Raw genomic sequence first — 23,722 nt, 5'->3', positions numbered from 1 at the left:
TTTTTTAACTGTTTTTTCTCTGTGGTAAGGGTATCACTGATGTCTTCTCTTCTCAAGCCCAGTGGGTACCGTATGATTGTTGCATTACATTTTCCATCAGGCATGTTACTTATATCTGTTTCACTTTGATCTCTGGCCATGGCCTAATCTTGTTCCATCATTTGGAGTAGATTCCTCCATCCTGGCATTTTGTCTAAGTTTCTGCCTTCTGTGCATTAGAAAAGCCAGTCATGTCTCCTGCTCCTTCTTTGGTGTGGCCTCTTCTCTCACTTTTTTGTCAGTCTTCAGGTCTATTTATGGGGTATTTAAGGTACTTAGGATGATATCATGGTTATCTAGTTGTGTTCATGGGACAAGATGTGCCTAGGGTCCTCCCTACTCCACTGCCATCTTCTTTCTCCTTTCTGGAATGTTTGCCCTGCCAGAACTTATCAGAAACCTTCCTGGTTTATTAATTATTAACTTCTAGTTAATAACTTTCTAGTTTCTGATAATTTAAGCCATCCCAGGGCACAGTGTCTGTTCAGCTAGGGAATGTGCTCCTCCCACATGTGCTTTCCAACTCAGGCTCTCAGATGCCTTTTTTGGCATCAAATAAGATGATTATGTGGTATTTCCTTCATTCTATTGATGTGATGTATTCTATTTATTGATCTTTTTTGTTGAACTACCCTTCCATTTCTTGGCTAGATTGTACTTGGTCATGGTGTATAATCTTTTTAAGAAGTTATTGGAATTGGTTTGCTAGGATTTTGTTGAGTATTTATACATCTATTATTATAAAGAGATGTTAGTCTGTCATTTCCTTTTCTAGTGGTTTTTTTATCTGACCTTGGTATCAGGGTAATACTGCCCTCATAAAATGAGTTAGGAAATATTCTCTCATCTTCTATTTTTTGGATGATTTTTGAGATGGATTGGTATTAATTCTTTAAATGTTTAATAGAATTCACCATTGAGGGCACCTGGGTGGCTCAGTTGGTTAAGTGACTGCCTTCGGCTCAGGTCATGATCCTGGAGTTCCTGGATTGAGTCCCGCATCGGGCTCCCTGCTCGGCAGGGAGTCTGCTTCTCCCTCTGACCCTAACCCCTCTCATGTGCTCTCTCTCATTCTCTCTCTCTCAAATAAATAAATAAAATCTTAAAAAAAAAAAAAGAATTCACCATTGAAGCCATCTGATGTTGGCCTTCTCTTGTTTGGGAGATTTTTGAATACTCATTCAATCTCTTGTTATAGATCTGTGGAGATTTTCTATTTCTTCTTGAATGAGTTTAGGCAATTTATTTCTAGGAATTTCTCTATTCATCTAGGTTATCTAATTTGTTGGCATATGACTGTTCATAGTATTCTGTTATAAAACTTGCTATTTCTGTAATGAATCCCATTTTCATTTCTGATGTTAATTATTTGTGTTTTCTCTCTTTTTTAGGGAGTCAGTCTAGGTAAAGATGAACAATTCTGTTGATCTTTCAAATGATGAACCTTTGGTTTCTTTTTTTTTTTTTTTTTTTTTTTAAGATTGTATTTATTTGTGAGAGAGAGAATGAGAGACAGAGAGCATGAGAGGGAGGAGCAGACTCCCTACTGAGCAGGGAGCCCGATGTGGGACTCGATCCCGGGACTCCAGGATCATGACCTGAGCCGAAGGCAGTCGCTTAACCAACTGAGCCACCCAGGCGCCCGAACCTTTGGTTTCATAGATTCTCTTATTTTTCTATTCTCCATTTCATTTATGTCTGCTTTAAGCATCATTATTTCCTTCTCTTAACTTTGAGTTTAGTTTTCTATGTTTCTCATTCCTCAAAGTATAATGTTAGGTAGTTGAATTGAGATCTTTTTTAATTCTACTATTTCAGCTATAAATTTCCCTCTGATAGCTATTTTTACTGCATTCCATAAGCTTTATGTTGTACTTTTGTTTTCACTCATGTCCAGGTATTTTTAATTTCTTTTGTGATTTCTTCTTGACCTATTAGTTGCTTAAGAGTGTATTATTTAAAGAAATCCATGGGGCACCTGGGTGGTTCAGTTGGTTAAACATCTGCCTTCAGCTCAGGTCATGATCCCAGGGTCCTGGGATCCAGCCCTGCATCGGGCTTCCTGCTCCGCAGGAAGCCTGCTTCTCCCTCTCCCACTCCCCCTGCTTGTGTTCCCTCTCTCGCTGTGTCTCTCTCTGTCAAATAAAGAAATACAATCTTTTTTAAAAAATAAAGAAATCCACATTTGATGCAGGTTTTCTCTGCAGCTACTGCCCATTTTCAAGTCAGGGGTTAGGGCCTTAATGGTGTGCAACCCAGACTGTACACACACACACACACACACACACACACACACACACAAGTGTATTGTTTAATTTCTGCATATTTGTGAATTATTCAGTTTTCCTTCAATTATTAACTTCTAGTTTCATTCCATTGTGGTCATAGAAGATACTTTGTGTTGGCAAGGATATGGAGAAAAGGAACTCTTGTGTGCTGTTGGTGGGAATGTAAATTGTACATTGATATGGCCATTTGAAAAACAGTATGCAGGTCCTTTAGTAAACTGAACACAGATCAACCTACCATATGCTCCAGAAATCCTAATTCTGGTATATATCCAAAGGGAATAAAAATAGTATCACAGATATATCTGCACTCCCATGTTCATTGCAGCATTATCACAGCAGCCTATAATGGTAACAACTTTCTTGTCCATCAACTGATGAATGGATAAAAAAATGTGATCTGTCTGTCTATCTATATATAATGGAATAGCATTCAGCCATAAAGTAGAAGGAAATTTTGCCATTCTGACAATGCGAATAAACTTGGAGGACATTGTGCTAAGTGAAATAACCCACACATAGAAATACAAAGATTGTATGATCTTACTTATATGTGGAATCTAAACAAGTAGAACTCAGAAAAACTGAGAGATCAGAGGTTGCCAGGAGCTGAGGGTTGTGTGAAATGGGGAGAAGTTGGTCATTAGATACAAACTTTAAGTTATAAGATGAATAAGTTCTAGGGAATCTAATGTACAGCATAACAGCTATAATTAATAATACTATATTTAATACTTTAAATTCGCTAAGAGTAGACTTTAGGTGTTATGACAAAAAAGGTAACTGTGAGGAAATGAAAATTAGCTTCATTGTGGTAATCGTTTCACAGTGTATACATATATCAAACTATCACATTGAACACTGTAAATATATACAAGTTTTGTCAATTATGCCTCAATAAACCTAAAAATAATGAAAACAAACAAACAAGATATTTTGTATAACTTCAAACCTTATAAATTTATTGAGGCTTGTTTTTTGGCCTGATACATGGTTTATCCTGGAGATGTTTCATGTGGTTTTTGATAAGAATGTGTATTCCATTGTTGTTGGGTAAAGTGTTCCATATATGTTCTAGTTGTTTTATAGTGTTATTTGCACCTGTCTTTCCTTACTCACCTTCTCTGTAGGTATTCATCCATTATTCAAAGCGCTGTATCTAAGTCACCCACTATTATTGTAGAATTGTCTATTTATCCCTTCAGTTCTGTAAAAGTTCTTTTCCACATACTTCAGGGCTGTGTTTTTAGGTGCATATTAATTTATAGTTGTTATATCTTTTTGATAACTTGACTCTTATCAGCATATAATGTTCTCCCTTGTCTCTTGTAACAGTTTTTTTTTTTTTACTTTAATTTTACTTTGATATTAGTATGGCCACCTCAGCTCCCTTTTGGTTACTATTTGCATAAAATCGCTTTTCCTATTCTTTTACTTTCAATTTATTTGTGTCTTTGAAGCTAAATTGAGTCTCTTATAGACAGCATCTATTTGCCTGTTTTTTCCCACTTGCCAGTCTCTGCATTTGTAAAATTTAATCCACTTATATTTAATGTAATTGCTGATACAAAAGGACATGTTTCTGCCATTTATTGTTTTCAGTTTCTCTTATACCTTTTTTGCCCCTCATTTCCTCTATTACTGCCTTCTTTTGTGTTCAGTAGATTTTTTATAGTGACTTGGTTTGATTTCCTTCACATTTCATTTTATATATATTTTTAGATATTTTATTTATGGTTGCCATGGGGGTTAAGTTTTACATCCTAAATTTATAACAATGTAGTTTGAATTGATATCAACTTAAGTTCAATAGCATATAAAAATAGTGTTCCTATATAGCTCTCACATCCCCCCATTTATGTTCCTGTTGTCACAGATTACATCTGTATACATTGTATGCTCTATAACATGATTTATAATCATATTGTATTTTGTTTTATAGATGTTTGTTTTTATGTAAAAAATAAAAAGTAGAGTTACAAACTAAAAATACAATTATACTGGCTTTTATACTTGCCCGTGTAGTTACTTTTAGTAGAGATCTTTATTTCTAAATAAAGCTTTAAGTTACTGCCTAGTGTCCTTTCATGTCAACCTGAAGGACTCCTGTTAGAATTTCTTGTAGGGTAGGTCTAGTGGTAACAAACTCCTCCAGCTTTTGTTAATCTTCTGATGTCTTACTTTCTCCCTCATTTTTGAAGGACAGTTTTGCTGGATATAAAACCCTTGGTTTGGGGGCGCCTGGGTGGCTCAGTTGGTTAAGCGACTGCCTTCGGCTCAGGTCATGATCCTGGAGTCCCAGGATCGAGTCCCGCATCGGGCTCCCTGCTCAGCAGGGAGTCTGCTTCTCCCTCTGACCCTCCCCCCTCTTGTGCTCTCTCTCTTTCATTCTCTCTCTCAAATAAAACCCTTGGTTTACACATATTTGTTTTCTTTTAGCAATTTAGATATATCATCCACTGCCTTTGTTTTCTCTGGATATAGAATCTTTGGTTGATGTGGTCTTTTTCCAGTACTTTAAATGTGACATCCTACTGCCTTTTAGCTTTGTGGTTTCTGATGAGAAATCTACTATTAATCTTAATGAGGCTCCCTTACTCATGAAGAGTAACTTTTCTCTTGCTGCTTTCCTGGTGCCCCTTTTTTTGTTTTTCATCAGTTTGATTAGAACCTTCCTTGTGTGGATCTCTTTTAGTTTATCCTACTTGGAGTTTATGGAGCTTTATGGATGGGTACATTCATAACTTTCATCAGATTTGGGGATTTTTTGGCCATTATGTTTGTTCCTTTCTCTCTCCTCTCCTTCTGAGACTTCTATAATGTGAATATTGGTCTGATTGATGGTGTCTCACCAGTCCCTTAGATTCTGTTTACTTTTCTTCATTCTTTTTTTTTTCTTTCTGCTCCTCAAACTAGATAATGTCAATGAACTACCTTCAAATTTACTGATTCTGTCTTCTGCCTGCTCAAATCTGCTTTTGACTCCTCTAGTGAATTTTTCATTTCAATTATTTAGCTTTTCAGCTCTAGAATTTGTTTGGTTCCTTTCTATAATTTCTTTGTCTTTATTGATATTCTCTCTTTTATCATACATTATTTTCCTGGTTTCTTTTAGATCTTTGTTCATGTTTTCTTCTAGCCCTTTGAACATATTTAAGACAGTTGTTTTAAAGTGTTTGTATCAAATGTCCAAAGTTCAGACTTCTTCAGAGACTGTTTCTATCAATTTATTTTGTTCATTTGAAAGGGCCATACTTTCCTGTTTATTTGTATAATTTTGATTTCTTTGCAAAACCTAGAAATAAAAATATTATGGTAACTGTGGAAATTCTTCTCAGGATTTGTCAGGGTTTATTAATTTTTAAAAGTTGTAGTAGTCCATTTGTCTAGTGACATTTCCCAGAATTTTTTCTGGCTATTTCTTGTTGCATGTGATCATTGAAATTTCTTTTACTTAGCAGGTATTAAGCTATTTTTTTTGACAGGTATTTCTTTGAATAACATGAACTAAAAACTGTGATACTAGCCTTTCAGTCTTTGCAGATTGGCTCTATATTCAGGCTCTCTTTCAGTACTTAGCTAGACTTACACCTAGCCTAGGAATCAGCCCAGGGTGAAAGGTTAAGGTCTCAGGTCCTTTCTGCATATGCATCTTTCCCTGAGTGTGCACTTGGCTTTCTAAATTTCCCAAGATACAGGAATGCTTTTGAATGCACCAATGTCCCAACAAAACATTGTCCCTGGCTTTTCCTCTCTGGCCTTAGGGTGTTTATGTCTCAACTGTAATCTGCCCCAGGTGTCTGTGGGTTGTTTGTCTACCTTCTAATGTTTTCCAGCAATGACCACTGCTATTCCAGCCTATTTGAGTTCCAGATTAGGTGAAACAGAGACAGGAGTCTTGTATTCGTCCTTCAGAAAGCTTCCAGACAGGTTGAACAGACCTACACAATAATTCGTGAATAACATCTGCTCTGCTCCCTCTAGAACCTTGGACCAGGCTCCCATACTAGAAATGCAGGTTGCTTTCTTCAAGAATGCTACCCTGCTGGGGAGAGGGTGGGACAAAGGCAAGTAAAAATTCCACAGAGTTTTCCTAATATTTTTAAGTGACCTTTTTCCTTTTTTTAAGATTTTATTTATGTATTTGAGAGAGCTAAAACAATTTGGTGGAGGGACAGAGGGAGAGGGAAAAGCAGACTTCCTGCTGAGCAGGGAGCCCAATGGGAGGCTCAATCCCAGGACCCTGGGATCATGACCTGAGCTGAAGGCAGACGCTTAACTGACTGAGCCACCCCGGCACCCTGCAAGTGACCTTTTTCTTGATTTGGCATTCACTTTGTTCCTGTAAACATTTGATTGTTTTCTAGATTTCTGACAAAGTCTTTTCTGACAGTTTCTGCATATTTTTTAATGTTTCTGTGTGGGGAATGGAAGCTTTGAGCTGCCCACTCTGCCATTTTGCTCAACTTACAAAGTTTTATTGTTTCTTTTTTTTTTTTTTTTAAAGATTTTATTTATTCATTTGAGAGAGAATGAGATAGAGAGAGCATGAGGGGGGAGGGTCAGAGGGAGAAGCAGACTCCCTGCCGAGCAGGGAGCCCGATGTGGGACTCGATCCCGGGACTCCAGGATCATGACCTGAGCCGAAGGCAGTCACTTAACCAACTGAGCCACCCAGGCGCCCCTTATTGTTTCTTTATATTGTTAGTGGCTGCTGATAATAAATGCTTAGGTCCATTAATTCATAAGAGGCTGCAAAGTGGTCATAAGCTAATTCTATCATTCCTTCATTTAGTAGCTGAAATAGCTTTATAAGGAGAAACTTCTAATTTATTATTTGGTTACTAAAATGTACCATTCATTGAGGAAAGGCAGGATAGATACTTGATTCTTTCTCTTTATCAATTTTCAAAATAATGAGTTGGATGCCTAGAATTTTCCAAAGATCACCAATTAGTTTTTTGTTTGTTTTTGGTATTTTTAATAATGTTATAAACTCATGAATTTAAATATATTTGATGTGTTTCTTTCTGTCGCAATTACCATCCTCATCACTGGTCAAGCTATTTCATTTTTGGCTAGTAGGAAACTCTGAAAATTTGCTTATGAGTCCTTTTGATATGACTTTAATGGTTTGCAATAGCTTTTTGATATCTGGCTTGACAAAGTATATCCATGCTCATTGTGAATATTTTCTGCCTCAGACATGGAATCAGCTATTTCTCCACAGAGCTCTGGTATTTAAGAACTACAGATTAGGCATTATGGGTGTTGATTGATTTTGGTTTAGTTATTATTTCTAGGCCTTTGCAGTGGACAGAACTAGAAAATGTACTCAGCTGACTGGTTGGTTGCTTAGTTAAGACAAAATATGTCTTGATTTCATTTTTATATTTTCAATTCAAATTCACAACTACAGAATTTTTACTTAGGAGATAAAGCTAGAAGAGGCTTTTTTCCACTGCAAGAATCTTGCATCTGAAGACCCTGGAGATGATAGAATCAGAATATTACATAGTAATTTGTTTGCTTCCACTCACCACATATAAAAACAGTTCCAGAATAATCACCTGAACATTTGCATCAACAATTTTCCTATAAACAATTTAAGGTTTGTTTTGTTTATTTTGCAATTATTTTGTCTTTGGAATATGCCAACTAGGGATACATGAATTATTATTCATTAAAGCCACTTGTGATATTTCTCTCTGTATGGTTATACGGTGGATAGATATTTAGGTTCATTTCTTTTATTTTGATGCTTAAGGATTGCTTTATTTAAATAAACACTTAATTTTCTAAATTATTTTCATGGTTCAATAGTCAAATATAGAAAAAGAATATATATTTAAAGAAGTTTAGCTTTTATCCTGTTCCCTGCACCTGATTCCTTCTCACTCACTGTAGGTAACTTTTTAATTCATTCTATGATGTATTTTTCTATTGTTTGTTTTATAATATAAGCAGATATGTAAGTATTTCAAAGAAAAAGAGTCATGCTCCCCTTTCTTATATAAATGTGGTTCTACTACTTTTGAGAGTAATTTGACAATACCAAATATGTTATACCCTCTGACCTATGTGTTGGGTACACAAGGAGACATGCTCTAAGATGTTTATTGGAGATATTGTAAATGATGGTACAACGAAGATAAGGATGTATGTATCTTTTCACATTAGTGTTTTTGTATTCTTTGGATAAATACCCAGAATTGGAACAGCTAAATCTATATGGTAAATCTACTCTTAATTTTATTAAAGACCTCCATTCTGTTTTCCTAGCAGCTGCACCAATTTATATTCCCACCAACAATGTGTGAGGGTTCCCTTCTGTCCACATATTCTCCAATAGTTATTTCTTGTCTTTTTGATAATAGCCATTCTAACAGGTGTGAGGTGATATTTTGTTGTGGTTTTGATCTGCATTTTCCTAGTAATGAGTGGTGTTGAACTTGTTTTCATGTGCCTATTGGCCATCTGTATGTCTTCTTTGAAAAAATGACTATTCAGATCCGCTGCCCTTTTTTTAATCAGGTTTCTTTTTTTAAATTGTTAAGTTGTATGAATTCTTTCTGTATTTTAGATATTAATTCCTTATCAGATATATGCAAATATCTCCTCCCATTGAGTAGGTTGCCTTTTTGTTTTGATGATGGTTTCCTTTGCTGTGCAAAAACTTTTTAGTATGATGTGATCCCATTTGTTTCTTTTTGCTTTTCTTTCCCTTGGCTTTGGAGTCAGATCCAGAAACACATCTCTAAGACTGATGTCTTAGTGCCTTAGGAGCTTACTGCCTATGTTTTATTCTAGGAATTTTATGGTTTCAGGTCTTACATTCTAATCTTTAATGCATTTTGAGTTAAGTTTTGTGTATGGTGTAAGTTAGCAGTCTAGTTTCATCTTTTGCATGTGACTTTCCAGTTTTTTCAGCACCATTTATTGAAACAACCGTCCTTTCTCCAATGTATACTCTTGACTCCTTTGTCATAAATTAATTGTCCGTATATATGTGGGTTTCTTTCTGGGCTTTCAGTTCTGTTCCATTGATCTGTGTGTCTGTTTTTATGCCAGTACCATACTGTTTTGATTACTATATAGCTTTGTAGTATAGTTTGAAATCTGCCAGTATGATACCTCCAGCTTTGTTATTCTTTCTAAAGATTGCCCTGGCTATTTAGGATCTTTAGTGGTTCCATACAAATTTATAGAATTACTTGTTCTAGTTCTGTGGAAAATGCCATTGGAATTTTGATGGGGATTGCATAGAATCTGTGGATTGCTTTGGGTAGTATGGACGTTTTAACAATATTGATTTTTCCAGTCCATGAAGACAGAATATCTTTCCATTTGTTTGTGTCATCTTCAGTTTCTTTCATCAGTGTCTTATAGTACAGGTCTTTCACCACCTTGGTTAAATTTATTTTTAGGTATTTTATTCTTTGGTGCAATTGTAAGTGAGATTGTTTTCTTAATTTCTCTTTCTGATAGTTGTTAGTGTATAGAAATACCACACATTTCTGTATATTGATTTTGTATCCTGCATCTTTACTGAATTTGTTTTTGAGTTCTAACAGGTTTTTTTGTGTGTGTAGCGACTTTAGGAATATGTATATTATGTCATCTACAAATGGTGACAGTTTTACTTCTTCCTTTCCAATTTGGATGCCTTTTTTTCTTCTTGTCTTATTGCTGTGGTTAAGACTCCCAATACTCTATTGAAGAAAAGTGATGAGAGAGGGTATCTTGTCTTGTTCCTGATCTTAGAGAAAATGCTTTAAATTTTTCACTGTTGAGTATGACAATAACAGTATTACTGAGATCATAAAACGTTACAGGTAGCCTCTGACTTACACACTTTTTTAAAAAGTCTGTTTTATACTTGCTACTGAGTGAAAAATACCCTGTTCTTTTCTAGCCTTGTAGATCTTACACCAAGGTGGAGTTAGTGGATGGAAGGGGGGAAGAGGCAAAGAAAATAGCTCCTCACCCTCCCAAATGCTTCCATACACCCCTGCCCATCATTTTTATCTATATAATAAAATGCTCAGAGTAGATTTTGTGAAGAAACAAAATTACCATGCCTACATACATACATTTATACTGTATATTTTTTACCTCACAACCTTAATGTGGTCTTCTACTAAAATTTTTCCCCACTAAAACATAAGTCTGTTCTCACCAGAAATTAGGGTAAAATGAATCATTAAAATAAGTTATTATTATAATTATAACATATAATCATATATATATTTATATACATATATATCTGCAAAAACATAATTTTACTAGGGAATTAACCTGTATCTTTGTTGTGCATTAGGCTTAAAAACATAATGTGTTTCATATGGTAATTTTAGTAGTATTCAAACTAAAAATAAAAGAATTCCAGTTCATAATTTTCCATCATATTTTTAGAAAAACCTGAACTCTAGATGTATTTTTGTCTCCTAATTATTGCCTTTGAAATCTTGTTATTCACAGTGACTGACAGTATCTCTTGTATTGAATTCATATCCATTTGTAATAATTGTGAACATATAATCAGGGTAGGGTACTTACAGTCCCAAGTTACCAAACTAAAAAACAAAGCAAGGATTTTTCAGAGGAATTTTTCAAATAAACATTTGTACCTTGCCAGTCCTTGATATCAACACTCGAACAAAGCATAGCAAATATTCTGACTTATTCTTGACAGGGTCAGTCATAGGATTTTTTTTTCCTGTAAGGTAGATATGATTATTTAATTTTTAAAAATTGGAATAGCTTATAACTTGTTATTTGCATGCTATATTTTAGAACAAATAAGTCAGGAATGTTCACTATAACTTGAGTCATTGTAAAGCTAATTATTGTTGTTCTAATTATGTACTTTTATTAGTTTGGGGAAAGGAGAACTATCTTAGAAAATAAAAAAGATTAAATCATTCTACAGTTCTGTTTAGTGCTATTAACTGAGTTTTTCTCTTGGCTTTGATTAATTCCATTCTTTTTTCATGTGCAATTACATTTTTTATCCTTTTTGTTATCAAGCATTATTATAGGAAGTTAAGTGTGTTCATCAACTGAATTTTGAATTAAACTCTTTTGTAATATTGCAGTGGTTTGAATTCTTGGAGAGTAAGAAATGTGTATTCAACTTCTTTATTTTCTCTTACAACTCAGTCTAGTACTTTACCCCATAAGAAATTTTTAGTAAGTCTCTGGCTAGGTTTAAAAAACTAAGAAAGTCGTGTGGGAATAGGGTATGTTTCAAAAGCAGAAGTGGTATATTAACCACATTGAAACTTTGCTGTTGAAACCCCCTTCAGCCTTAGCAAGGTTTTTTATGCTAGGATAATAATAAGCACCAAGGCATAGCATAGGCCACCTGCAAGGAAGCAATTCAGCAACCTTGGTAAACTCTGAAACAGAGTAGCTGTCAGTTTGTCTCAGCTAGCAGAACTGACAACATGAGAGTCTTGTTCCAAAATCTATTTTTTCTGATTCTGCCATGTGTCTTCAGTTCCCAGGGTGTATTATTCAGTTAAAATATTATTTTACCAAATTCTTTAGCACAGTTACTGGAATATATATAATAAGTGCTCAATAATTATTTGCTGAAAGAAAGAATGAATGAATGAATGTCATAATGTGTAGGGGAGAAATTGTATTCTGCCTTATAGACTAAATATGTTAGATAAACTGTACATAAGTGATAAATTGACTTGATAGAAAACAATCAAGAATTGAAGAGATCTTTCATCTGAGTTTAGTCCCCTCTTTGTTTTCCATGTTATTTTGATCTGAAAGGAGTATCATATATAATAAGTGGCTTTCTTGAAGGAGAGTTATATCCATGAAAAAGACTGTATTTTGTATCTGTTCAGGCTCCTTTTAGCAAAGATTAACACATTTTATTAGAAGCTTAAATTCCACCAATAGTGAATGGTGGTCCCATCTATAAGAGTTATGAATTTGACTTAACTTGAATTTGTCACTGAATATAAAAGGAATATATGTTTATTTAAGAGAGTTTAGAAAATACAGAAAAAGTGTAAGGAAGGTAATTACAAATCTTCATAATTCCAGCAACAGAGAAAAACAATATCAGTTTTTAATATTTTGGAGGAAAAGTTTATTTTGAAAATGAATTTAGTTCTCTCTTCACTTTAATAAGAATTATCTTTTGGACATTCAATTTACATTTTATATGTGGTTGTTTGATTTTTAAAGTTAATTAAACTATTCCTCATTAATCTGTACTTTTTTGTACTGAATGACTTGATTTGGTTAGTTTGCAGGTCCATTGTGTCTATCTCATTGTGTCTTTAACAGGTCGAGAAAGTGCAAGTACTAGTACCGCAGGGAAAGCCAGAAAAACTATAAGCGATAAGTGGGAAAGTCAGCTATGGAGAGAGAAAAAGTTTGGCTTAATAGATCACCTGCATTACAGCCATGTTTATCCTGAAAGTATTCCACGGAAATTTATTTTCGAGCAGAGAAAGTTTCTTACGGAGCAGTTTAATTCTCAGCCTGCAAAGTACATACCACCAGAGGGAAGGCCCCCAAACCTTCATGACTTTAAGAGTGCCCGGAGCCTTGGACATTTTGAAGTAACCATCCTAGGTAAGTGAAGTGTTCTTTTCTTTGAATATCATTAATTTAATATATTTTCAATATAGATGATACTATTTTGCTTGAAAAAATTAAGCTCCCCCCCAAAAAAATAAAGTCCAAGGAGAGCTCCTGTTTAGCTCAAACTAATGGAGGAATGGAGCACTAATTCTGGAATACATTAAGCTCTAATTGTGGGCTTTAAACATTGGCAAGTCCTAGGAAAGTATTTGGGCAGAGAAGAATGGGAACCAAGGGAACTTTCCCCACCCCTGACTACCTGACTACTTCTAAAACTGATTTTGTTTTTCTTTAGCCTCCACTTTCTTGCTCATGTTCTCTGCCTCTTTCTCAGTGTATCTGAACCGTTGAAAGGTAAAATGTAGGTTAAAGAGAAAAGGGGTACTAATCGAGAAAAGCTCCTATGAACAGAGGTCTGTTTAGCCCCTATAAAATATTAAATTCTCAACTAAATCAGGTTGTAACAGAAAGAAGCTAAAAAACTTCCCTGGTCTATAAGGAACCATAAGGAAAAATAAATGGATTTTCTCAGGTTGTTCAAAACTGAGAAGTACCCATAGAACTTACAGAAATTTAAAAGTCAATAAAAAAAAAGATGTGGTGTATATATATATATATACACACACACACATACACACACACAAAAAAAAAGTCAACACAATTTTTTTAAGAGAACAAACTGACAGTTACCAGAGGGAAGATGGGTGAGGGGATAGGTGAACTAGGTGTTGGGGATTAAGGAGTGCACTTGTTGTGATGAGCATAGGGTTATGTATGGAAGTGTTGAATCACTATATTGTACACCTGAAACTAATATTACACTGTATGTTAACTAACTGGAATTTAAATAAAAACTTTTAAAAAGTCAACACATTTTTAAACTTATATTTAATTTTATCTTTCTTTCCGATGAATGAAAAATGTACACAAAAAATTCTAAAATAAAACCATAGCCAAAATAAGCTATTCTCAGAGTCAAGAAAAATGTTTATTTGTATCTCAAAGGAAGGTCTTGTTACCTTAAAATAAAAGAATGAGGAAATGTCATTAGCAAATTAATTTAATGGCTGAAAGAAAGTGCAGTTCATAGATTTTTACATCTACAGTACTGAAATGAATTACCTTGACTTTTATCAGGATTCCTTTTTCATTTTTACTCTCTCACATTCCCTCTTCTCTGCCTCCTCACACACATATGTACATACGTGTGATTGTGTGTATGTGTACAATCTATGAAAAGTATGACTTTCCCCTGACTCTGTTAGACATGTCAGACCTGTTTCAAATGCTTCTTTTTACTAGACTGTATTACTTGGTCTCTTTACATCACTTAAAAGCAAGAATCAAATGAAAAGGGCAAATGTGTCATTCTGTCCAATCAGCTCTAGTCCACATTAGAATTACGCTGTTTTATGTCCTACCTATTTTCAAGGACTTAAGGTGGTTTACAGGGATAAAAACAGTGAAAAAGAAGTCACAGGTGGATAAAACCAAACAGAACGTTTAAAAGGAAACAGAAAAAGTACATATTACTAGGTACCTGCAAATAACTAAATTACCATTTGGCAGTAATTTTTGGTCAACTTTCTGGCAGGAAGAAAGAAAGGGATTTTTTTCCTGATCAATGGTACTGATCCATTGATTCTTTTTTTATATTTCAAGTTTTTATTTAAATTTTAGTTAACATATAGTATAATATTAGTTTCAGGAGTAGAATCCAACAATTCATCACTTACATATAACACCTAGTGCTGATCCATTGATTCTTATAGAACCTTGATGGGAAGAGGTAGCCTATCAGAATCAACTGAGGGAGACCTTCCCACACTCCATAAGATTCTGGTACACTCCAGAGAAGCAGCCTATTCAATGTCCCTTACCTTCCTAAGGGAGACTTACTGCTACACCAGGGCCAGTGACAAGAATGTGTCCTGCTTGTCAGGTATGCAGGAATAGAATTAAGATTGAGAAGTACTACTCTCTTAATAGGACTTGAAGTATAGATATTCTCAGATTTGGGGGGTTTTAAAAGATTTTATTTATTTATTTGAGAGAGAGCACCAGAGAGAGAGAGCAAGCACGAGTGGGGGTCAGAGGGAGAGGAAGAGAAGCAGGCAGGGAGTCCGATGCGGGGCTCCGACCCAGGGCCCTGGGATCAGGACCTGAGCCAAAGGCAGACACTTAACCAACTGAGCCATCTCGGTGCCCCAGATATTCTCAGATTTTGGTTAAACAAGTGGTGAATATCAGATGTGAAAGTAGTGAACTTATTACAGCTTTTGTGAAAGTATGAAACTAAGTTGTATTATGAGACCAGACAAATGGCCAATCCTTTGTAAGCATGGCATGAGCAATGAACTCAAAAGAGATGATTACATCTCTTAATAATGTACTCTCTGTTAAAAGATATAATCCTAAAACCGAAAGATAACCTTGTATGTGTTCAGTACATGGGGGTACACTTGTTCTGTAAAGGGCCAAGTAGTAAATGTTTGAGGCTTTGCAGGCCATGCAGTATCTGTCCCAACTACTTAGTTCTGCTGTTTTAGTGTGAAAGCAGTCATAGACAATATATAAATGAATGTGTATGGCTCTGTTTGGATAAAACTTTATTTATAGACACTGACATTTGAATTGCTTATAAATAATTTTCACATATCACAAAATATTCGTTTGATTTTTTTCAACCATTTAAGATGTAAAAAAAACATTCTTAGCTCATGGGTTGTACAAAACCAGGTGCAAGCTAGATTTGAACCCCCAGGTCATAGTTTGCTGACCCCTGTTCTAAAAGACCTCTATTTTTACATAAAACTAGCTAAACCAGGGGCGCCTGGGTGGCTTAGTCGGTTAAGCGGCTGCCTTCGGCTCAGGTCATGATCCCAGGGCCCTGGAATCGAGCCCCGCATAGGGCTCCCTGATCGGCAGAGAGCCTGCTTCTCCCTCTCCCTCTGTCTGCCGCTCTGCCTACTTGTGCTCTCTCTCTCTGTTAAATAAATAAATAAAAATCTTTAAAAACAAAACAAAACAAAAAAAACTAGCTAAACCAATCCAAGCAGATAAATCTATATGATATTTAAATTTCTTCCAACATGAGGATTGTCCACCTATGTTGATACTATCTTCCAGTGATTGATTATTTCTCTGCAGTATCTTGCTGATCTCTGGAGGACCCAGTAATTTTGAAGTGTCTTATTCTGGGAGCCAGAAAGGTTATTCACACCACAACTCTGTTACAATCATTAGCTCTGATTGGTCTAGGGTGAATCATTACTGAGAACATTGAATGGAATTATGAATCTTCCTTCCTACAATTCTAATGGCTCCCAACAACCTGTTGCAATATCAGAAACCTATTCCAGAAATGCTGGTTCTTGTATTAAAATCCTTGCTATGCCATCTCACTTGTCTCAAATAAATAGATATTTTTAGTAAGCACTAAAACCTCATTCCATTGCTTATTATGAAATAACACACATTTCAAAAAGAAGATACTGGAATGAAGTAACAAACTAAATTTTCAGTGCCTTTAGGCCCAGTTACAAAATCTATTGGTCAATCTCTCCTAATTTTAAGAATTATTCCCCCTTTAAATATAAGAAAACAGTTTTCAAAACCTAGATGGCATTAGTATATTCATGACTCTGCTAACACTGATTTAGTTACCCATGAAATGCTGTGAGTCAATCAAAGCTTAAGAGTCCTCTCTTCAATTTGCATTTGACTCAGGTAATAACGATCATAATTCAGCCAGCCTTTTGTAAACCTCTGAAGGTCATCAGCTTTGTCTCTTACAAGTCAAGAGAAACCCCCCCCCCCAGTTTTCTATATGGTTTGTTCTTTTCCTTTTTTGCAAAATGCATTTAAATGCATTTTTAATAACGTTAACTATAACATCAAAGCAATTTAATATGTTGTAGTTATATTGAAATAATAAGGATTTACTTACCTTGACTTTTTTCTTCTATTAAAGCAACCAAGGAGGCCAACATAACTCCTCCCCTCCTTGGTACTAGCCTGCGGGCTCAGGGCAAATTATTCTTACCCATAAGATATGCCTCCTTCCTTGTTGAAGCCTATTCGAACCATTAACTGAGTAGCACCGAGTTTTCTCACTGTTGGTTCCCTCACTGGCTACATCCTCAGGATATCTTTTCCCACTGAGAGGCTTCCCCACTCTTGTATCTCAGTACGAGCAGTACACTGGATTATATGGGTTCCAGAGCTAGATTACTGTTGCCATACCTTAATTCTGTCCCTTATTTCATTGCATAATTAATTATAATTTAATCATGAAACCTGAAGCACCTACTATCAGATTTTGTCATCATAAGACACCCATTTTCCCCATATTTTAACATCTTTGAAAATCGATATGCATCTTACAATTGAAGTCATGTCTTTGTTCAGTTGGTAGCATTTTTCTTAGTGGCATCTTAGATTAAGTAAAATATGGTATGTTGCAAGCATTGTGCTAAGTGCCAGGATTATAAATTGCCTCCCCTCCAATGCACACATACACACACTTTCACACTTTTTATTGGAAAAAAAATTCAGTGATTACAAAGAATTGAGGAAGAAGATATATAAATTGCATATAACACACATTACAAAAGAATAATATGAGCTTACTTGTTTGATCTTATATTTTCCTATAATTTTGAATATAGTCCAGATATATGATCACATTTACCTAGACAGTAAGGTGTAAGTTACTGAAGTAACACATAAACAGGAAGTCACCATTGAAGTGCATATGTATGTACACTGTGGGAAGGATATTTGTGTTCCTCTCCTTTGGTAATAGGAATACAGATGAATTCATATTTGAACACATAATGCACAAATATCTTAAAGTCTAGTATTTGAAAATTATAGGTAAAAAATGCATAAACATACATTCATTTGCTTGATTTAACAAGTATTTACTGAGCATCTAATGTGTGCCCAGCACTGTTCTAGGTCCTGAGGTTACGAGGTTAAGTGAGTGAACACAACAAATAAAAGAGCTTGCTGATAAAAGAGATGGTGATAAATGCTAGAAAGGGGTCGGAGAGTAAGGTAGTAGGAAAGTATTACATTTCATCTTTTTTGGGGGGGAGGGGCAGAGGGAGAGGAAGAGAGAGAATCTTTTTTTTTTGGATTTTTAAAAAAATTTTATTATGTTATGTTAATCACCATACATTACATCATTAGTTTCTGATGTACTGTTCCATGATTCATTGTTTGCCTATAACACCCAGTGCTCCATTCAACACATGCCCTCTTTAATACCCATCACCAGGCTAACCCATCCCCCCACCCCCCTCCCCTCTAGAACCCTCAATTTGTTTCTCAGAGTCCAGGTATCTCATGGTTCGTCTCCCCCTCCAATTTCCCCCCCTTCATTTTTCCCTTCCTACTATCTTCTTTTTTTTAACATATAATGTATTATTTGTTTCAGAGGTACAGGTTTGTGATTCAACAGTCTTACACAATTCACAGCGCTCACCATAGCACATACCCTCCCCAATGTCTATTACCCAGCCACCCCATCCCTCCCACCCCCACCACTCCAGAAACCCTCAGTTTGTTTCCTGAGATTAAGAATTCCTCATATCAGTGAGATCATATGATACATGTCTTTCTCTGATTGACTTATTTCGCTCAGCATAATACCCTCCAGTTCCATCCACGTCATTGCAAATGGCAAGATTTCATTCCTTTTGATGGCTGCATAATATTCCATTGTATATATACACCACATCTTATTTATCCATTCATCTGTCAATGGACATCTTGGCTCTTTCCATAGTTTGGCTATTGTGGACATTGCTGCTATAAACATCGGGGTGCACGTACCCCTTCAGATCCCTACATTTGTATCTTTGGGATAAATACCCAGTGGTGCAATTGCTGGGTCGTAGGGTAGCTCAATTTTCAACTTTTTGAGGAACCTCCATACTGTTTTCCAGAGTGGCTGCACCAGCTTGCATTCCCACCAACAGTGTAGGAGGGTTCCCCTTTCTCTGCATCCCCGCCAACATCTGTCGTTTCCTGACTTGTTAATTTTAGCCATTCTGACTGGTGTGAGGTGGTATCTCATTGAGGTTTTGATTTGGATTTCCCTGATGCCGAGCGATGCTGAGCACTTTTTCATGTGTCTGTTGGCCATTTGGATGTCTTCTTTGGAAAAATGTCGTTCATGTCTTCTGCCCATTTCTTGATTGGATCATTTGTTCTTTGGGTGTTGAGTTTGATAAGTTCTTTATAGATTTTGGATACTAGCCCTTTATCTGATATGTCATTTGCAAATATCTTCTCCCATTCTGTTGGTTGTCTTTTGGTTTTGTTGACTGTTTCCTTTGCTATGCAAAAGCTTTTTTATCTTGATGAAGTCCCAATAGTTCATTTTTGCCCTTGCTTCCCTTGCCTTTGGCGATGTTTCTAGGAAGAAGTTGCTGCGGCTGAGGTCGAAGAGGTTGCTCCCTGTGTTCTCCTCAAGGATTTTGATGGACTCCTGTCTCACATTTAGGTCTTTCAACCATTTGGAGTCTATTTTTGTGTGTGGTGTAAGGAAATGGTCCAGTTTCATTCTTCTGCATGTGGCTGTCCAATTTTCCCAACACCATTTGTTGAAGAGACTCTCTTTTTTCCATTGGACATTCTTTCCTGCTTTGTCGAAGATTAGTTGACCACAGAGTTGAGGGTCCATTTCTGGGCTCTCTATTTCTGTTCCACTGATCTATGTGTCTGTTTTTGTGCCAGTACCATACTGTCTTGATGATGACAGCTTTGTAAGAGAGCTTGAAGTCCAGAATTGTGATGCCACAAGCTTTGGTTTTCTTTTTCAGCATTCCTCTGGCTATTTGGGGTCTTCTGGTTCCATACAAATTTTAGGATTATTTGTTCCATTTCTTTGAAAAAAGTGGATGGTATTTTGATAGGGATTGCATTGAATGTGTAGATTGCTCTAGGTAGCATTGACATCTTCACAATATTTGTTCTTCCAATCCATGAGCATGGAACGTTTTTCCATTTCTTTGTGTCTTCCTCAATTTCTTTCATGAGAGTTTTATAGTTTTCTGAGTACAGATTCTTTGCCTCTTTGGTTAGATTTATTCCTAGGTATCTTATGGTTTTGGGTGCAATTGTAAATGGGATCGATTCCTTAATTTCTCTTTCTTCTGTCTTGTTGTTGGTGTATAGGAATGCCATTGATTTCTGTGCATTGATTTTATATCCTGCACTTTACTGAATTCCTGTATGAGTTCTAGCAGTTTTGGGGTGGAGTCTTTTGGGTTTTCCACATAAAGTATTATCTGCAAAGAGTGAGAGTTTGACTTCTTCTTTGCCGATTCGTATGCCTTTTATTTCTTTTTGTTGTCTGGTTGCTGTGGCTAGGACTTCTAGTACTATGTTGAATAGCAGTGGTGAGTGGACATCCCTGCCGTGTTCCTGACCTTAGGGGGAAAGCTGGAAGAGAGAGGATCTTAAGCAGGCTCCATGCCCAGGGTGGAGCCTGATGCGGGGCTCGATCTCCCAACCCTGAGATCATGACCTGAGCCAAAATCAAGAATCTGATGCTTAAACGACTGAGTCACCCAGGCACCCTGGAAAGGATGACATTTTCATAGAGTGGTCAGGATTAGGGTTAGGTCTCCCTGAAAAAATAACATTTCACCAGAATCCTGATGGGGGTGAAGGAACAATCTGGTTATCTGAGGAAAGAACATTCTAGGCACAGAAACAGCAAGTATGGAGGCTCTGAGGCCTGTTTACTTATACATTTGTACCCACAACTCTAGTTTTAACCAAGGAACTCACAACAAATTTCATGAGTAATGATGAAGCTAAACTCACCATATTTTATAATTTAGAAAATAATTCAAAAGAGTATCAATGACACACTGATAATCAAACTACCTTCCTGAGAATATCAGGATTTCCAACTTCGGATATTTTCTCAATTCTAAGGCATACTTTCTTTTTTTATATTTGCAAGTTGGAATGCATCTTACGGTCAATGGGTACATTTAATGCAGAATTTCCTTTTTATTAAAACTGTTACTAAGTTGATGGTATATCTTAGAGTTAAATTTGGTCTTAGAATCAAGGCAATAAGATACCAATATGTGCACTTACACATGAGTTTTGCAACATTGCTTAGAGTTACAGGGTAGTTATACTTCCTATACTGAATTGAAATCCTCAGTAAATTCTAGATAGTGTGACCATTATAGTTTATGAATACCAAATTTTAGTTATCCTTAAAACCTTTAAGTAGCCATTAGTTGTATGTTAAATTAAAGCTGTGGAATTTTAGTGTCATTTGCCCATAAAAAGCAAAAATAATAGGGTGCCTGGGTGGCTCACATGGTTAAGTGTCTGCCTTTGGCTCAGGTCATGATCCCAGGGTCCTGAGATTGAGCCCCGCATCGGGCTCCTTGCTCTGTGGGGAGCCTGCTTCTCCCTCTCCCTCTGCCGGCCGCTCCTCCTGCTTGTGCTCTCTCTCTGTCAAATAAATAAATAAAATCTTTTAGAAAAATGCACTTGTTTTTCTGTATCAGTTTACAGCTTAACAGGAAGGAATTTGTTTACCTATCATTGACACAAGCACAGTAGTTAAGAATTGCTATAGCTATGAGTAGAGGAGATATTAAGATCATAGAATCTATAAAACTTGCTGGCTGAATATCAGGGAAGAACAAAAGGAAGGAGTTAAGGATAACCTCCAGGATTCTGTTTTGGGTGACTGGGTAGAATTCATGGGGTTTTCAAGCTGTGCTCTGCGTGTTTACCCTTTGTCCAGTCAAGATGGTCTCCTTACTCTGATCTATAATTTTGACTACTCCCTGCCCTGCCTGAAATACCTTCTCTCTGTTTATTTAAATGCTATTCATCCTTTTGTACCCAGCTCAAAGCTTCGCCTCTAAAAAGTCTTCTTTTAAAAAAAAAAAAAAAAAAAGATTTATTTATTTTAGTGAGAGAGTATGCAAAAGCAGGGGGAAGGGCAGAGGGAAAGAATCCTCAAGCCAACTCCCAACTGAACACACAGCCCAATGCAGGGCTCGATCCCAGGACCCAGAGATCATGACCTGAGCTGAAATCAAGAGTCAGACACCTGAATGACTGAGCCTCCCAGGCACCCCTACAAAGTCTTTTAGATCCACCCTGGTAGACAGTGACCCATACAAAGAGATGACAGTCACAGGCCAGGATTTACTTTGGTTGTTCCCCCATAGCCCCTTTTCTGCTGCAACCTTTTATAGCCCTACGGGTGAGTAAATGAAGTTTGTATTGCATAATTAAGGACAGATGGGACCTTGTTTCTACCTTCCCTGGCTTTGCTTGAATCATACATCCTTAAGTCCAAATGGCAATAAGGGAACCAATAGTCATCTCTGAATTATTCTATTCTGTAACAGCCCCTGACATAATATTAGACCAAGAAAAATATGCTACATCTCTTCATTTATGTGACCAAGCCATCCTCTGGATATTAAAATTTAAACCTTATATCCGTAGGTAAAACATTTTGGGGTTTTTTGTTTTTTGGTTTTTGGCAAAACATTTTGGATTGTTATTTCCAGCAGTGGTGATAGACTGCACTAAAGTGTCTCCTCTTTCAACCAGTTGCATGTATTCATAAAGTTTTGCACAGCAAAGGGTTTAATCCCTAGCTTTGAAACCATACATTTACATGTGTGAAGCTATTTGGCACATGTCAGGATCAAACCAGCAAACCTGGCCTCATTAGCCTCCTGTACTAACCCACTTTTAACAAAGTGTGGTTTTTCTATACAGGTCTGAACCATGAGATTGCAATTGATGTTGCATTCCTGCCCATGTATTGTCCAGAAGATCTCCGAACATCTCAAATCGACACATTACTAACCTGCATGAATTACAGCTGTGTGTATCCGCAGGATGGACCTGGAAATGACACAGTGGCAGGTCCAAGAGCACTTGCAGGTAAGACAATTTCAGTATTCCTTTCACTCAGAAGATAAAATTAATATTGTAAACACTTCTAATCTTAAGATGTGATTATATAAACAGTTCTAGCCTTAACATTCAATATAATTTAAAAGGTTGTTTGGTAAATGTACCCCAAGACTTATAAATGAGAATATATTTTAAATAAAATTGGACAAATTAATGGTTTTTATTCCAGGCAGACATTAAGAATGTTCTCTAAATGCATTTCTAAAAGTAAGTATTCATTAGATTTAAGTGGTATGCACATGGAGCAGTGCCAATTCGACTCTTCTCTCCTTTTAACTCAGGCGAAATGATCTGTCCTTTCACCTTACAATTGCCTGAAATTTTAAGACCTCCATAGTGTAGTACAGTATGGTTGTTTTCTCTTATAAATGTTTAGTTATTCAAGTGCTATGCAATAAATCCCTTGAGGACTGCTAGGAGTTCACGTAATCCCAATAGTGAAACCCTTCCACCAACTAATTGTTTAGGCTGCTACATAATTTACTGAACTCTATATTATTTCTATATTCCTGTAAAATTATGTATCCAGTTATAATTATCCATTTCCTGTTGTCATCTCTATTTCCGGAGCAGGTAGTAAAGTTTCTAGCAGTTCTCACTGAGCTTAGAAGGATATTACATTTAAAAGAGCTTTTAAGACAGCCTTTATTATCTTGGGATTTTGTGGTGGGTCTTTCTAAGCTGATGAAACTCTTGAGTGTATATTGTTTTTAAACAAGTCTTATGAGGTGTGCCTGCTGATGAAGTAACTTTTGGCAGTAATGGTTACTGCAAACTGAGCTTGAATATCTGAT

At 36.2% G+C, this 23,722-nt stretch overlaps 1 protein-coding gene across 3 annotated transcripts in view; it reads left to right on the top strand.

Moving 5' to 3' along the window:
- The window catches only part of RADX (RPA1 related single stranded DNA binding protein, X-linked), an 81,625-nt gene that overhangs the window by 49,713 nt on the left and 8,190 nt on the right, over positions 1–23,722 (top strand). For all 3 annotated transcript variants that reach the window (XM_078063897.1, XM_078063896.1, XM_078063898.1), the window contains exons 12-13: positions 12,642–12,932; positions 22,728–22,895. In XM_078063897.1, the coding sequence (XP_077920023.1) occupies positions 12,642–12,932; positions 22,728–22,895 (459 nt within the window). The remainder of the gene's footprint in view (positions 1–12,641; positions 12,933–22,727; positions 22,896–23,722) is intronic.

Source organism: Halichoerus grypus, chromosome X (genome assembly GCF_964656455.1).
Source record: "Halichoerus grypus chromosome X, mHalGry1.hap1.1, whole genome shotgun sequence".
NCBI classification, from domain to species: domain Eukaryota; kingdom Metazoa; phylum Chordata; class Mammalia; order Carnivora; family Phocidae; genus Halichoerus; species Halichoerus grypus.
Note: the sequence above shows the minus strand (reverse complement) of the source record. Positions and strands in the feature narration are given on the sequence as shown.